Source organism: Spermophilus citellus, assembly GCF_964194105.1.
Source record: "Spermophilus citellus genome assembly, chromosome: 11".
Classification (NCBI taxonomy): Eukaryota; Metazoa; Chordata; class Mammalia; order Rodentia; family Sciuridae; genus Spermophilus; species Spermophilus citellus.
The window spans coordinates 84,782,797-84,800,591 of record NC_138192.1 but is presented as its reverse complement, the minus strand read 5'-3'; the positions used below and the strand labels follow the sequence as shown (position 1 = coordinate 84,800,591).

General features: G+C 36.3%; 2 protein-coding genes across 3 annotated transcripts in view; one reads left to right on the top strand and one right to left on the bottom strand.

Moving 5' to 3' along the window:
- PDE1A (phosphodiesterase 1A) overlaps nucleotides 1-17,795 on the top strand; it is a 287,285-nt gene that overhangs the window by 263,389 nt on the left and 6,101 nt on the right. The window lies entirely within an intron of this gene.
- Nucleotides 5,892-17,795, bottom strand: part of PPP1R1C (protein phosphatase 1 regulatory inhibitor subunit 1C) — a gene marked incomplete at its 5' end in the record, with an annotated part of 123,995 nt that continues 112,091 nt past the window's right edge. For both annotated transcript variants that reach the window (XM_081262267.1, XM_081262266.1), the window contains one exon: nucleotides 5,892-6,258. In XM_081262267.1, coding sequence (XP_081118393.1) covers nucleotides 6,170-6,258 — 89 coding nt within the window. In that variant the 3' untranslated portion in view covers nucleotides 5,892-6,169. The remainder of the gene's footprint in view (nucleotides 6,259-17,795) is intronic.

Genomic DNA, 17,795 nt, shown 5'->3' with positions numbered 1-17,795 from the left:
TCAACAATTTTTTCCATTGCCTGTCATAAAATGATGGATGTCCCTTTCTCCTCTGATTCCATCTTTCCCTAGTACTGTTGCTTTCTGTCTAGCCCCATCTCTTCTTTTCTCCATTGCTGCTTGCCTGCAGTTCCAGAAAGAGAGGTAAAGGTAAGAAATATGTGTCTTAGAGTCAAAAGGGCCCTCACATGAACATTTGGTCATCATTCTTTATTATACTAACCAGAAAATTAAGTTCCAGAGTTTCATATCACCTTGTTTTAATTTTTTCCAGGAATCTGTCATTGTCTGAAATGATGTCTTTTAATTATTAATTTATGTATGTATTAACTATCTTCAGAACACTAGAATATATACCTAGAGATTTAAGAAAACTACCTACCTAGATTATTAACCTGTATTCCCAGCACTCGATATCTAGAATGCCATAAATATTCACATACATTTACTGAATAATGAACTAGAATTTTTGTCTCTTGTTTATAAAATAGATTTTTGAAAACTATACAAAATAATTATATGAAAAATAGTAATACACTAATTAACAATAGGCTAATTAAGAAGTAATAGGCTAGGGATGGGCCTATAGCTCAGTGGCAGCCGAGCACTTGTCTTGCAAGTGTGAGGCACTAGGTTCAATCCTCAACACCACATAAAAAATAAAGATATTGTGTCCATCTACAACTAAAAAAATTTAAAAGAAGAAGAAGAAATAATAGGCTAAGTGGTACATGGTGGCACACAAGTATAATCCCAGTGACTAGGATCCTTCTGCCTCAGATCATAAGTTCAATGCCAGACACAACAACTTAGCAAGACCCTGTCTCAAAATAAAAAAATAAAAATGTCTGGGGATGTGACTCAGTGGTCAAACACCCCTGGGTTCAATCCATGGTACCAAAAGAAAAATTCCATTCATTTGCAAATTCATTACTGCTGGCTGTTCTACTGATATCCAAGCTAACTTTCATGGTGAAATGTGACAAAGTTGAGATATGGCAAAAATACTGGATTAAAACTATTTTCCAAGCTTCTTTGCATAAGGGTGTGGCCTTGTAATGGTTCTAGCCCATGACACATTAGTGAAGGGTTTGGACAAAATTTTGCTTCTTTGGTATAGATTATCTCTCTTTCTGTTCTGTTCTCTCCTCTTGGAACAGACTGATGGGATGCTCCATCTCTTGGGATGATGAGTTTACAACTCTGAGAGTGTTAAGGAAAATGAGAATTGCCAGTTGCACCACTGTTTCAGTCCTAGATATTTTATTGCATGGCAGAAACAAACCTTGGAGTCATTGTTTATTGATTTTTATATTATTTGCTGTGAATGCTTACCTGACACAATTTTGAACTTTCATGGTGTATATATCTATGGAAAATTTCTCTAGACCTCAATTTTTCCACCTTTAAAATATAGGACATATAGCAGGACTCAAGGATGTTTTCCAGTGTAGGAAACTCTAGTGATTCCAGATTGGTCTCATTTCTGAAAAACAAAGCAAGTTAATGTACTCTGTAAAACTTCTGTTTGTTTCAATAAACTTCAGGTGGCCTTTGTTAGCTGTCTGTCTTTATAAGTTAACACCTGAAAAGCCATTTGCTGAATATTCCCTACTATGCTGGTACTTTCAGAATTCTAATATGGCAATGCCATAGATTCCTGGGATTTGCTATGCTTGTTCCCTCAAACTAGCCTCATTGTCAACCAAAGTCAGAAAAGAGGTGGGTCAAGGGATATGAAGTAGCATTAGAACAGTAAGAAATAAAAATCAGGATGAGTTTAATATCATTTTTATCTACTAAATTCAGTTATTTTTTCTTGAAGTCTCCAAATTTCTGTTTGCTCCTCTGCCTACCTCTCTCTCATTCATGGTTTATAACCATCTAGATGGTTAAATATAATGGGAGAGGGGGCAGCTCCAGTGTCCACACAATAAAGATGAAAGCAAGATCTACAGTTAAATAGAGCATATACTCTTTTTTTTATTTTATTGTTGGTTGTTCAAAACATTACATAGTTCTTAATATACCATATTTCACAGATTGATTCAAGTGGGTTATGAACTCCCATTTTTACCCCGTATACAGATTGCTGTGTCACATCAGTTACAAAACCAAGTCAGACACTTTTGCCATCTGTAGATGATTTCATTAAATTTACACAAGTTTGCAAAGTAGGAACTTTACCCTCATTGCTCACTAAATTATGACAGTTGATTGCAAAGCTTATCACTTTAATTACTTAGAATGTCATTTAAAAAGAGGGGCTGGGGATGTGGCTCAAGCGGTAGCGCGCTCGCCTGGCATGCGTGCGGCCCGGGTTCGATCCTCAGCACCACATACCAACAAAGATGTTGTGTCCGCCGAGAACTAAAAAATAAATATTAAAAATTCTCTCTCTCTCTCTTCCCTCTCTCACTCTCTCTTTAAAAAATAAAAATAAAGCCCACCCCCTAGCATTTTCCTTTAGGATAAAGCTTTAGCTTTTTCTCTGATACATCGTTCTTCAGAATCTTATGATATTATGAAAGTAATTTAATTTCTTTAAAAGATTTCATATTTCAGCAACATATTTACTAATTAATGTGCCTGCTGAGGGTTTGAGGATTGTCCTTTTGGAGTTAATATATAAAGGCATTTTATCCCATATTCCCTTTATTCAGAGAAAGCAAATACTCAAAACTGCATATTGGCCTAAGCACTTCATGTAAGTAGACATGCTTCTTTTATTATGCATTCTGCTCTTAAACTGTTTGCTATTCATTGTTAATGAAAAACATATAAAGACTTTTTAAATTAATGCAATATGCATGGTTTATTTGTGAATTCATAAACCCACAATGCAATTAAATGAATTCTGTAATACTTAACAATTTAGTTGTTTGCTGTGATAACATACAAAACCAATGCTTCCATAAAGGTCATTTCATTGTATATTACATTTGTGATTTGGAGATACTTCCTCTACGATAGTAATTATATTTTTTAATGGTTTAAAATATATTCACACTTTAAACTTACCCCCATCCTAAACAATAATAGATACAAAATCATAGTTTTGACGTTGTTGGCTCTGTACTTTTATACATATATTAACAAAATGTATAATTACAAAAATAAAAATAATTTGCTCTTGTTTAACCTAAATCATCTTATTTTTCACAATGTAGAAATCAATAACATGTATTAAAATTAAAAGTGAATAGTAAAAATTTGCTTAAGAACAGAAATTTGTGTGAGATTTTTGTTTTTAATAAAGACCCTTATTTTGGACAACTCTCAGAAGAAAAACGGGTTACAACTTTATTGTCCAATAGAATAAACTTTGGCTGAAATTCCTGCCCTGCCCTGCCCTGCCCTGCCCTATCTTGTTCTTTGCCCCTTTCTCACGTTTAGGAGGATAAAAAAGAATAATCTGTAATATATGCATCTGACATAACCTCTCTTACATTCAGCATAACAATTGAAGAGAACCCAAAAGTAGGTGGCCAGGATGCTGAGAAAGTTTCGGAGAACATGATGAGATTTATGGAATAAATGAGACCATTTAGACAATGACATCAGAGCATTTCTCAATATCTGAAAAGTAGATATGTAGGAAAGGAGTTAACAGAATTCTGGTGTCTTCAGAGGTATGACGGTGGAGAAGGAAGAGATGAGGATGTAGGAGAAAGAGAGAGTTTAGCACAGAGAAGAATAACTAGAGCTCTTAGGTTGCAAAGAGTAAGTGCAGTGATCTCCATAATGCTGAGGAGGATCGGGCATTAGGCAGGATTGGACAGATGTTCTCCCAGGCCTTTCTAACTCTGATAATAACAATAGACGCCAATTATTAAATGCTCACTAAGCTGGGCTAGGCATCTTGTAATCTTCTCCCTTAAGTCTCCTAAGGACATGTAGGATAGGCATGACTGTACCTATTTTACAAATGAGGAAACTCAGTCAAAAATCTGATGAAGGATGAATTTTAATTCAAGTCAAAGTGACTCAAAGCCTACCTACTAACCATTTTATATTATAAATGCAGTCTTGGAAATACAAAACTTTCATTTTGTTTTCATCAGAAAATCCCTTCACCCATCAGCCAAACTGAAGCCACACGTTGTCTTCTTGAAAAACAAAAAGAGGTATTGTAAATTATAATTGTGTGGAAAGGAAACTAAAAACCCATTATGTGAGCTGTTTCCTTCCATTTCTGAGAAAATCAACATATTTCCCAAGGAAAACTTATGCTTTCAATTGTGATCCTTTTATGCTTTGAGAGTGGGGAACAGAATAGAAGAAACCAACATTTCCCAAGAAAAACTTATGCTCTTAATTTTTATTTCTTTATGTCCTGAGAATGGAGAACAGAATAGAAGGATCCAGAAGTCAAGCTGTTTATTTCTACAAATGGTGTTACAGAATCAGCAAAAGCTTTGGTTTCTTTTTATTTGCCTAAATTCTTTTGGGGAAAAAAAATTATTTATAAAAGTGTCTCTTCAAGGAAAGAAAGGGGTGTTTTTGTTTGGTTTTTGACTTCAGGGTGTCTCAAATACTTTCAAGGAGTGTCAGGATGTTTTCCAAATAATTCAAAATCACTTAAAGCAAATATAGACCTTAATCAGGTTTTAAGCAAAGACAAACTTGGGAAATCAGTCATAGCAGATGGGTTAGGAACCTCCAAAATGTTTTGGGAAAAACTGACTTAAAAAAAAGTGTGGGAGTGGGAGGGAGTGGAGAGAGAGAGAGAGAGAGAGAGAGAGAGAGAGAGAGAGGAAATAGAAGAGTGAGGGAAGAAGGGAAAGAGCAAGGGAGAGAGGGAGGAAAGAAAGAGTATTCACTCATAGTCATGCTATTACTTATCAGTGAGTTTGCATGTATTTTCAAGGAAAATGCCACTTTTGCTGTATTCTGTTATAGTTTCTCACAAGTCTCTTAATTATTATATTGCAAAGTTCCTATTCAAACTTAAAAACAAACATTTTACTTCTTGATATCAAGATTTCACATTTTTCTTCCTATCTTAATTTCCTCTTTCTTGATTTTTGAGATTTCTTTTCTTATCTTCCTTTCATGAAACATTTGAACTTTACTAATATCATCCCTAAAGGAACCAGACTGACATTCCTCTATTCCCACTAAATTGTACATTCCAATATTATGAATAATTGAAATTGTTCAAAAATCCAGAACTTTGAGTTACAAAAAGTTGTATTCATTAAGTACACATTTGTCTCATAAAACCTTACTTTATACAGATGCCAGTTCTACACAAGAGGGATTATCTTTTCTTTATTTTCCTAACTCCCAGCAGAGTACTTTCCTAGGGATAAGCTCATAAACAAACAATTGTTGAACTAATGAGTAAATGAGTGGATATATGGAAGAATTAATGGAATTTTATATTTTATGATACAGAAGATTTATAAAATGCTAATGATTTATTTAAATGCAATGGGAATTGGTGGTTGAAATTTCAAGTAATAGTCAAAAAGAGGATAAAGGAGACTTGACATATTTTATTATAGATTTAACATTTTTCTCTCTTATTACCCAGATGAAATGCTGGGAAATACATATCATACAGTTTAGAAAACAAAAAGAATTCTATGGTTCTTTAAGTAATGTGCTGTTGGAAAGGGAAATATTTAGTATCTGATATAGTATTTTGAATCAAGAAATCTGACATTTCTTAGTCTTTTTAAAGTAAACTGAGTTTTCTATTTACAGAAACATGATAAATGCAGATCTTAAAGATTCCATTAGACATTCTTCTTTAAGTTAATCCCCAAGACACTCATGTCTAAATGTATTTAATATTTATTTTTTACTCTTAAAGTGATGCTATTTACATTTCACTTTAGAATGCAAATCATGTCAGTAGGATATGAGGGATCAAGCTCTGGCAGTTTTAAAGTTAGAACAGTCACATGTTCACAAGTTCCTATGTAATTCAAAAGAAAAATCACTGTAAAATAAATGCTTATCATTTAATTGTGACATGGATCAACTTGTACTTGGTTCTAGAGTTCAGTTGTGGGGTCTTCTAGGTGGTGCATTTAATCATAAGATTTGCAGTGCAGAGCTGGAGGATGCTTCCGGAAGTCAAGCAGTGGGGTTCCATGGGATATCCAGAAAAGTTCCTAGTTTGGTTATTCCCAGGAAGCCTTCTTGCTGCAGACTGGTATTAATGGTCCCACTGCTCCCCTCTCTCATTTACGCCCTCTTCTTCTTCAGGGAAGGCTGATTCATTCTGGCCTTTCAGATGCTTAACCCCTGAAATTATAAAAATGGTGAAAAATGCAAGTGAAATTGATTTCTGGCAGATTCATGGCTTTGCTACAAGAGATGAAGAAAGTGAGTGGAAAGTTTTCATTGGGGCATATGTGTTTTTGTCCAAGAATCTCAACAATGTGCTTCTATATAAACCTTTTGATTCACTGAGCAATAAAAACACTCACAGCCAAATTTCCACTAGAGACAGACTATCTTTTATAATTAAATCTTTTCTGTTAGGGATTACATCACAGCCTATTAAAACCCTGTTAACTAAAAATCTGCTCACAGGCTCTTATTATAATTCTGATGTATCATTTAGTTCAAATATTGCTTTTGGCATCCCTGAACTCCATTACAAGGAGAACTAGTGAAACTCTTTAAGAACAAAAGGGTGTGTGTGTGCCATTTCTGTAACTTGTAAACAACAAAACAATCACAATATTGTTAGTTTTCTTTTGGAACCTGAACATTTCCATTTGATTATAGAACACCTGTATTCAAAACTCTTCAATAACTGAACATACAGAGTGGAAAAAAAAACATGGGCCTGCCATACAAGGCTCAGATGATCTGGCCTCTTCCTACATTTTGGGCCTCATTTTTCACCAGCTCTTCTTCCCACATTTATGATCATTTGTGCCCTAACAATGATAACCTACTCTTCCTCATTCCCGACCACTCAAGGCTCCCTCAGGCATCCCTGATTTGCTTATCCTGTTCTCACTGCCAAACATCTTCTTCCTCCTCATACACCTATTCATCTCTCACTCATCCTTCCAGTACCAGGGTGCCTCCTCTGAAGGCTACCCAGATTCCCCAGGCAGACTTGGTATCTCTTTTTCATATTCCCCCACTGATCCTAGATTCCTCCTGTTGCACCAGTTACCTTATAAAAACTCTGTCTGTTCAAATCTTTCTAATTAGAACAAACTCTTTGATGTCAAGGCACCTGGAGTTTCACTTAGGAGTCCCAGGCACGGTGCCTACCATACAGTAGGTGCTCGTTAATGTTTACTGCCTGAATGAGTGAATTAAGGAAGGAACAATTGGTATACACCTTTGTGAGGTCCACAATAATGATCTTTAGATAGGTTTCAAAATTAATTCAAACTTGTGAGTATAAATCAGTAGACCCGCTACACTCAATCTAAAAAATTACTCTTTCATTTTCCTTGTTTCCACACTCAATCTAAAAAATTGCTCTTTCATTTTCCTGGGTCTATTTCTGTTAACACATCACATTCTCTACACATATATTGATGTTTAATGTGGAAACTTCTGTACTTTTTTTTTATACTTTAGAAAATTGGTTTAGAAGATTTTTTTCTAAGTATTACTAAAATATACTCCAATTAGAGCTGATAAATGAAAGGAAGTTACTATTCATGCTTCCTATGAAACAACAGTTCAAGAAATGTGTGGATTTGCACGTACTGTAGACAGCAAGCCTCAGAGTACTATTTGGCAAAGAATGATGTACTTGGACTTCATGGATTATCTTGCAAAAATATTTGATCAGTTGTAATAATATTTAAATACTTTAATTTCATCCACAAGTACAGATCACTCAAAATTCCTCTTGACCCAAGACTGTGCAGATAAATTTGTTACTAAGAATTGAAAGTTATTTCATAGTACTATAAGATTCATGGAAAAGAGGTATAAAAACTAAGGAAAAGAAAAGGGAGCATCTGACCAGTCACTCTGGCTACTGGTTTTCCATGTACGAATCCCTACATCTCACAACAACTTAGGGAAGATATGATCGGTTCAAGGTCACAAGGGTAGTATGGTGCTAAGAGGAGCTCTGACATTGCAGTCCCTCCATGTTCACTGGATGAGTGGATGAATGAATGAGTCATGAGCTTCCAATATCAGGATATCTTCACTAATTTTTACTATTAGTTTTTGGGATGCTAACCCATCGTTCACTTGCAATCACTCAGAGTTATTATGGGTTTAGAGTATTAATACTGACCCTGATGCAGAGGATCTTAAGACTCCTTCTGAAATATTAATCACTCAGCCACCTGCCACTCTTTTTCCTGGGCTGAGGCTGACTGTGCTTCCCCACATTTGCAAAGGTTCTACAGACTCCAGAGCTCATCTCTTTTAACTGCAAGGTAACTACAGAGTAATAAAGTTGTATTTGAGACACATTCCTTTAAATGAGAGTTAATGGCCTAATGCCAGCATTGATTTGTCCAAAGGAGGAGAGCAAATGCAAAAAAAAAAAAAAAAAAAATCCACAAATAAAATGTTCAACTAATTTAACAAACATTAACCAACTAACCTACCACTGTTTACACTTGAGTATAGGTCTACTTGCTTATCCTGATCTACATCATTGATTTTTTAATTACAATGGTCACAAAGTCATATGAAAAAGTCATACAGTTTTTAGAGCAAAATGAATCACTTGGACATATTTTAGAAGTTTCCTTCCTTAGCCTTATTCAAATGTGAAATGAATTACTTCCAGGTGAAAGTTTTGATGAGACCCAAGCTGGTGACAAGTATCACAGAGATGTTATGCAGAACACCAGAAATTCTTTGTTTTCCAAAGTAGTTACCATAATGCCGTCTTTCAATTGGATAATAGAAAGTTGGTTAATTTGTGTTTTGAAATAGCCTTCAAACCAATGTTTTTCTTTTCCTATCATCAATATTTATTTGGTTATAAATGAAAGATGCTAAAAGGAAAATGTGAAGTCTGCTGAGGACTAATAATTTTTCTCCTCACCCTTCCCCCCCATCCCCAAACACATTTATTTTGCATTCAATTTTCTTTAAAATCCCCTTTGATGTTTGAGTAATTCTGGAGAGGGAGGAGAATAAATTGGTCTGGGGGTGTTGACAAAATTCTTGTAGAGTCCTCCTTTGCCAAATGCCAACAAGCATGAGGAGAACCCTTCAGTGCACAGGGGCTGTGGCTTGGCATATCGCCAAGATCCTCCCAGGGCAAGCGCAGACTCAGCCAGGACTGCACACAGGCAGGAGGCAAAAGGAATCCATTCTGAAAACACAATGGAAATTCTTTTCTCCATTCCAAATGAGCGCACAGGTAAACGGCCCAAATGTAAGACAGAAAATGTTGTATGAATATGCAAAGAAATGAGGAAAGTAAAAGTGAAGGAAAAGAAAGTAGACCAAGAAAGAAGAAAAGGAAAAGAAATAAATGCCCCCAAGTGGGACCTAATTCTTATTATGTTCTTCATAATAAGAAAATTTTGTAAATCAGGGGGTTAAATGTAGATTAGATGAAATCGTGAAGCAGCAGTGTGAAGAATTCTGAATAATCTGTAGACAGAAACAAATACTTAGCAACCCACAGGTCAATTTTTTTTAATCAATAAATCTGGAGCCCAAGATGACAGGTTTATTACATTTGTAGATGATAAAAAAAATGGGGAAAAAGAAGATGACATGAAGAATGACAAATCTAGAATTTCTAATGGCTTCCAAGAGCAGGACAATAGCCTAAGTGATGAAAATAGAGGCCAATAGGGATTTTTGTTTTTAGAAAGGTGCTTTGGGTTCTAAAAAAATAAATAGAATATGAGTGCAACCTTGATTGATCATAAGTAGGGGTTTTAGGTGACCAAGTTTCAACATGACCATATAGAAGCTTCCTGTTTCTAGGATCAGGCTTTAGGTGTCATTGGTGGCATTTCTAAAGCCAGAGTCAGCAGTTTGAGAAAGGGATTTGCTCTCTAGCCCTATGTCAGCCACACCTTTTCCCCAACATGCTGCCTTCTCATTCTGGGCTCTGCCTTTCAAGAGGACCATTGCGGAGAGTCAAAGGGATTAAAAGTAGTTTTATGAAATCACTCTTCTAAAGGAATTGTAGATGAAACTAGAATGTTTAGCAGAGAAAATGAAGAGTACACAAATGGTTTTTGAATTCCTAAACTATTGGGAAAAAAAAAAACATAAAATTAATTTAGGTAACACCTGAGAGGATTAGAAACTATATTGATGGATGCCATTTATGAAGTGGGAGATATAGCTCAATATAAAGACGATAGCTCCTAAATTCTGTTAGCTCAACAATAAACATGTGATTGAGCTCCTCTTCGTTGTCTGTGTTCAAGTCAGAGCTGAACTTCCATCTTTGGAAACTCACTGACCTGAGATGCTACTAATTTACAAAGGGAACATGTTGAAATTTTGAAATTGAAATTTGCTCTGCTATTCGTACTATAAGTTGCAGGGGAAAAAAGTAATTATAAGTTCAAATGACATGATAGCCCAAATCCACATTTTAAAACTAATTCATATTGGGAGTAATAGATATAAATGGCTTTTTTTTTAAACTACATACTTTAAACCTTAGAAATAATTTTAAAGTCCTCCAGGGAATCTGTGAATGGATTTTGGAGAGACTCTGAAGCTCTCAGAATTCTGCTTATTCTTGTGTTTGTGCATTATCAGGGAAAAAGGTTCATAGTTTTCTACAGAATCTGAGGGGTCTCTGATCTCCAAATATCCATGAATGTAAACAGTAGTTTAATCTCTTGTAGTGACGGAGGAATATTTCAGACAGTGAAGTGATTAGCTTAAATTCACACAGTAATTATTGGCTGAGCTGGAACACAAATGTTGGGCCCTAACTCCTACTGTGGACTCTTTACCCGTGTCACTAGGACTCAATCTTCCATTGTCGTTGATCTTTTCTAAAGTTACAACTTGGAGAAAATTATTTTGACTCAGGATCACCCGGCCCTTTTGACTATCAAAAAACTTTAGATACTGGCTCTAAATAGTAACTTTTCAGTCTTCTTGTTGTTATTGTTTTCAACAGAATTGGGAATCAGAAAAATGTAGAATTTTAACCCTGCCCAGGAACATTCCCATAATAGAATCGAATTACAAATAGTGTTGAGGTCATTAGAAAAGAGGCTGCCATTCTCTCTGCTGAGCCCAGACCTGGAACTGGGCTCTGAGAAACATAGGAAAAATAAAGTAGTCTGGTCTGTGGAGACAAGATGTAGTAATCATCAAGCAAGATGAGTAAATAAAATAAAGGCCCGTGTGTATGCTGAGCATGAGAGAGACATGACTACAAATCAGATAGGGACGAGGATGGTGTGCATGTAAATGAGGTTAATTCAATGAAGAAGTGCTATGGACCAGAAGAAAACATAATGCATTAGGAGAGTTGCAATAAGGGAAAGATCTCCAGCTTGCAGGATAGTAATTTGTGCAGCCATTTATTGAGCAATATGTTAGTTAGATTAAGGGAAACAACAAGCCTAATGTCTATGCAAATAGTATTTGCAAAATACATTGAACAGGCATTAGTTTTCTAAAAGCCTATAATGAACAAAGGGATGAATTCAGTGGCCATGGAAAGATGACTTTCTAATGATCCCTTATGTATTGACCCCCTAAGTTTTATTTAAAAAATCATTCTAGATGCACTCAGGGAACATAATTTAATCTATAATATGGTACAGAATGGCTCCTCAGTAAAGGCCCATATCTCTTAGATTGAAAATGTGTTTTACAATTCCCAAAATGCCTTCATAGGTACTCTATTTTTTTTTAATCTTCTTGTCACTCATTTATAATGAACAGCTGTATATTAGTACACCCAGGTGTTGCATAGATCAAGTGGCATATTGATTTCATCCCAAAGCGAGAAACCTATGTCCTAGACTCACCATAAATTTGGCCCTTTTGACTTTATTTGAGTATATTACGTGTTGACAGTACAGTTAATATCTACTTGAATATGGTGACCAGTCAACTTAATGTAATCTGCAAATCTGCATATGGTCACTCCTTTTAACTCCCAATTAATACAGGGAGGCTTTTTTTTTTCAGATTAAGTTTCCAGTATAATTCTCTCTTCATCATTTATGACAAAAGGGACAATATACTTAAGTGATATTCATAAGTGTTATATATTTTATACACATTTTACGCAGGGATTGAACCCAGGGGCACCTAACCACTGAGCTACATCCCCAGCTCCTTTTTAAAAAATATTTTTATTTTTGAAACAGAATCTCACTAAGTTGCTTAGGACCTCACTAACTTGCTGAGGCTGGCTTTGAACTTGATATCCTCCTGCCTCAGCCTCCCTACTCTCAGCCACTAAGATTACAGGCATATACCACTGCTCTGGGAAAATGTGTAATATTTATTTTTTGCCAAAGTCACTGCCCAAGAGTAAAGCCAAGATGAAAGTTACTGCTGCAAACTATTGTTAGAAGTGTATTGTTTAAAGAATAATCTAGTATCACTTATTAACATGTAAAGAGCCAACATCTTTATCATTAAGTCTGAGGCTGAGACCAGGAAAGGATATACTTGTATACACACACACACACACACACACAGAGAGAGAGAGAGAGAGAGAGAGAGAGAGAGAGAGAGAGAGAGAGAGAGTTTTATGAGGATTCTTCTGTTCAGCCTGTATGAAAACCACTTTGATAGACCAAATGCCTTTTTGCCCTCCACAGTCAAGTGCCCTTCTAATAGCCCCTTTTCTACTAAAGCTAATGCATTCCCCATGAATTTAGAAGTGAACTTAAATTTTTAAGCCTACATATAATGGAGCTAAACAGTGTTAGGCTATTTCACTTTATAAAAAGACAGAATGGCTCCCCTGCCTGCAAGATTTGACTGCAATTGACTGAACACAATAGCGTATCTAAAATTAAAGAAAAAAAAAAGATGCATCTATCAACAGTCAGTGGTTAGCCTTGAGAGCAGTATAAATAAAATAGCAAATGGAGAGTTACATTCACAGCCTTAGAAGTAAATACCTGTGTGTTTTAAGGGTCCCCAGGGAAGGACATCCAGTAATGACATTAGAGACTGTGCTGTCCTCAGGAAGTGTACTTCCCTATTGAAGCAGTGGTCACCACAGTTTCACGGGGAATGGTAATTCCCTGCTGAAGTCGAGGGTCACCACAGTCTGATTCCCTGATCACATAACCAATCACCTAGCTCTGGCTCCAAGCTTGCTGTGAAAATCCTCTGATAACAACAGAGCTTGTTCCTGAGGATAGAAGGCACTGATTAGGCTGAAACTATCTTCACCTGTCAGTCATATTTCTTATTTTGTATTAATAAATTTACATTCAACTTTTACAAGTTGGTTTTGGTACACTTTTACTGAATATGAGTACCCCAAATTCAATTAACTCTGGGACTCATCAAGAAAAGGAAGTTTGGGAGCCTTTCAAGTGGAGAGGCTGATTTTGTCCAGGAGTTGGCCAAACTAAGAGGCAACTTTCAGGGATCTCTGGGGATGAAGGAACAAGGACAATCTGACTTCAAGTCTCACCATAAATCTATAGTAATCGAGACAATGTGGTATTGGCAAAAGAATAGGCAACCAGAACAAATGAATAGAACAGAGTCCAAAGTTATCTCATAAATCTTGCCTCTTTTTGACAAAGGAGAAAAGGCAACAAAATGGAGCAAAGATAGTTTTTCCAAAAAAAAACCAAAATGATGCTAGAACAACTGGACATCCAAATAGCAGAGACTTAAATGCACATGACTAAGTTAAAGGAGCCAATATGAAAAAGTAGCATACTGCATGATTCCAACTATATGACATTTTGGAGAAGGCAAAACTACCCTAGTTCCAAGGGTTAGGGGGTTGGGAGAGATGAATAGAGAGCATAGAAGATTTTTACGGTGGTGAATTTATTCTATATGATATTACAGTGGTGGATGTATATCACATATATCTGTACAAACCCACAGCATTAAGAAAGACTCATAATTGAAACTACAAACTTTGAGTGATAATCATGTGTTAATGCAGGTTCAGTTGTAGTATGTATCACTGTGGTGCAGGACGTGAGTAGTAGAGAGGATTGGGCATGTTTAGGGACAGGAGTGTATGTGAATTCTCTGTAGTTTCTGCTTAATTTTTCTTTTCTTTTTTTTTAAGGAGAGAGAGAGAGAATTTTAATATATATATATATATATATATTTTTAGTTTTCGGCGGACACAACATCTTTGTTTGTATGTGGTGCTGAGGATCGAACCCGGGCCGCACACATGCCAGGTGAGCGCACTACCGCTTGAGCCACATCCCCAGCCCTCTGCTTAATTTTTCTGTGAGTCTGAAATTGCTCTAAAAATAAAGCATATTAATTTAAAAAATTACTCTTGCTGCAATATTCACAACTATTTGTAGTGAGGCAAAGGATTAAGTGAGGTAAGTTTAAAAGGTAAGATTAGGAGGCTATGATAGGGGAAATAGAAATATGTTTAATAGGGATAGCATTTTAGTGTTGCAAGATGAAAAGTTTTTGGAGATCATTTGCACCACAAAATGAACATAATTAATACTACTGCACTTCTGAACTGTACACTTGAAAATGGTTGATCTGACAAATTTCATGTTTGTCTCTTTTGCCACAATTTAAAAATTCCTATCAGTAAAAATAAAGAAGCTCTTGTACTATTTTGAGACATGATCAGGATTCAGATCAGGCTAACAGAGAGGGTGTTGAGAAATGTTCATATACTGCACAAATTTGGAAGACAGAACTAATAGTATTGGCTAAAATATTGGATATGGAATATGAGAAAAAAAGAATGGAGTCAAGTATAGTTCCAAAGATTTTGTCCAGGGTAACTGAAAGAGTGAAGTCAGCATTAACAGAGCTGGGAAAGACTGACAAAGAAGACTTTGGATAGAATATCTGGAGTTGAATTTGGAAATACTAAATTTGATAGTTCTAATAGCTACTCAAATGGACACATGTTTTTGGAATTCAGGAGGGCATTCTGGGCTCAGATATAAGTGTGGAACTCATCACTGCATACACTTTATTTAAAGCCATTGGACTTTTGGTGAAAAGAGAGGGTAAGTAAACAAGAGAAAACAAGAGATGAGCTTTGTAGTCCTCCAGCAATATGAGGTGAAGGATATCAGGTTGACTTGGAAAAAGAGACTGTCCAGGAATGTTTTATGAAGTGGGAAAAATACCCAACGTATGGGAACATGTAATGCAAGGGACTATAAGGATAATTAGAAATGGCATGAGCTTACTGTGCCAAAGCAGAGAAGTAAAAAAAAAAAAAAAAAAAAAAAAGTGACAACTGAGAATTGACCATTGAGTTTAGCAACAATCACATCCCTCATAACCCAGATGAGAGTGGTGTTGGTGACATAATCCGAGGTGTGTGGTAGGTCTATAAAGAAGGAGAAGAAATTAAGATAGTGAGTGTACCCAGTATTTTGGAGGAGAATTGCTGCAAGAGAAATCAAAGAAAATTTTTATTAGCTGGTAGGAAGAGTGGATTCAAATGAAAATTCTCTTCTTCATTGAAATAAAATTAGAATACAATAAACTACACATATTCAAAATACAGTTTTATCAGTTTTGACAGTTGTTAGTACCTGTGGGACCATTACCACAATAAAGATAAACATTTTCATTTGAAGAGTAATTTTTACCCTGGAACCAAAAAAAAAAAAAAAAAAAAAAAAAAAAAAAGAGTATGCTTGTGTGCTGATGGGGCTGATCCACTAGAAAGAGGGGAAATTATGTCATAGCAAACAGGAAGGAGAATTTCTAGAGAAATATTTCTTAATATGAGGATAGATACACTATACAACTGGAGGGGGTGCTTTTAGAGAGGAACACACTAAGTTCACTTGTAATGGGCAGAGGCAGGCTATAAAAGGGTACAGACGGTGTTGGGTGGAAAGGTCTCAAGGTTACAGTCTAGGAAAGTTCTCTTCTGATGGCTTCAGTTTTCTCCAAGTAGGAGGCAAGGTGATTAGGAAAGTGTGGGGACTGGAAGTCTACGTTGGAGGTTTCAGGGAGAGGTGACATGATTGAAGAGTCAATCTAAGAGACCCGAAGAGAGCAAGAATAGGAAATGGCAGTGTGCTTTCCAGGAAGCAGCAAGCACCCACCGGAGGCCTTGTAGTCAGGAATTTAAAATGAGAATGGTCATTGAGGCTGTGTTCCATTGCATCAAAGTGGGTGTGGAATAAGCCAACACTTTGTCTCATCACAGAAAACCTTGTCAATTTGTTTTTATTCCATCTTCAGAATAATTCATACTTGAAAACTGATCAACCTCCATTTGTTCCCATAAAATGAAAACACAGAACTCCAATTATAAGCCAAGGAACATCTGAGGCTTTCCAGGAGCTGGGAGAAAGACAGGGGGAAGATTCTTCTTCAGCACTCACAAAAACAAAACAAAACAAAACAAACAAACAAAAACTCCCACTCTGAAGAGACATTCATCTTAGACTTCTGACCTTGGAAACTGGGATAAACGTCTGTGGTTTCAGTCACCTGGTTGTGGTACATTGTTACAGCATCCATAGCAAGCTAATATTCCCACAAGTTAGAAAGGGTGTGGTAGATCTCCCTTCCTCCTCACCATCACTGTGACACACCTGCAGCTGGATTTAAAGTACAGGTAGTTTCTCCTGCCACCAATGAAACACCCAGCTTCTCAAAAGAATCTACCATCTGCTCTCCATCAGCTCTACCTCCGTTTTGGCAGTCATCTGACAATCTTGTAACCACCTCAAATGGTCTGGAGAGTATAGCACCTCCCTACCTTCCCCTGTCACCATTCCAGAAATCATTGTTGAAGACTTCTGTATCAACCAAGATCATCCACCACTCCCCACTTTCCTCTTTGCCCCGACTAAAGGCCATGTGGTCCCTCACGATAAAGACCCCTTACCTACACTCCTAACATCTCTGCCCTTTGCTCCTCTGTCTTACTCATATGGAAAGACCACAATTAGAATGAAACCTAATTCTCTGCAATTTTAATGCCTGAATCTAGACAGGAAAACACCAAAAAAAAAAAAAATTTACAACCGTGCTGACTAACTTCACATAAAATGTTTAATCATGATTTTTAAAAATTGATTTTAGTTGCACATGACAGGAGAATGTATTTTGACAGATTATACATACATAGAATATAATATCTTCCCATTTTCCCCTACACCAGCCTCTGACAATCACAATTCTACTCTCAACTTCTATGAGTTTGACTTTTTTAGATTTCACAGGTAAGTGAGATCATATAGTATTTGTCTTTTCAGGCCTGGCTTTCTTCATTTAGCAAATGTCCCCTAAGTTTACCCCCTTTTTTTTTTTTGCATATGGCAGGATTTTCTTCTTTTTATGGCTGAGTAATATTCCTGTGTGTATATGTATTTTACTTATCTCTTATTAGTGGACACTTGGCTATTTTAAAACACTGCAGCAAACACAGAGGTGCAGGTATCTCTTCAAGGCAGTGATTTCTCTTCCTTTAGTTATTACAGTCTTAGTCTATTGGTGCTCCTGCAACAAGACCTAAGACTAAGTAACTTATAAATAAAAGAAACTTATGTCTCTCAGTTCCGGAGGCAAGGTAGCCTGCACTCAGAGTCTGTTGAATGCCTTCTTGTGTGTTCTTACATGGCAGAAGAATGCAACAGCAAAATCTATGCTAGTTTCTCCCAGTCCTTTTATAGGGCACCAATCCATTCATAAGTAAAGGCTCTTTTCTTAAGCATTTAATCACTTCT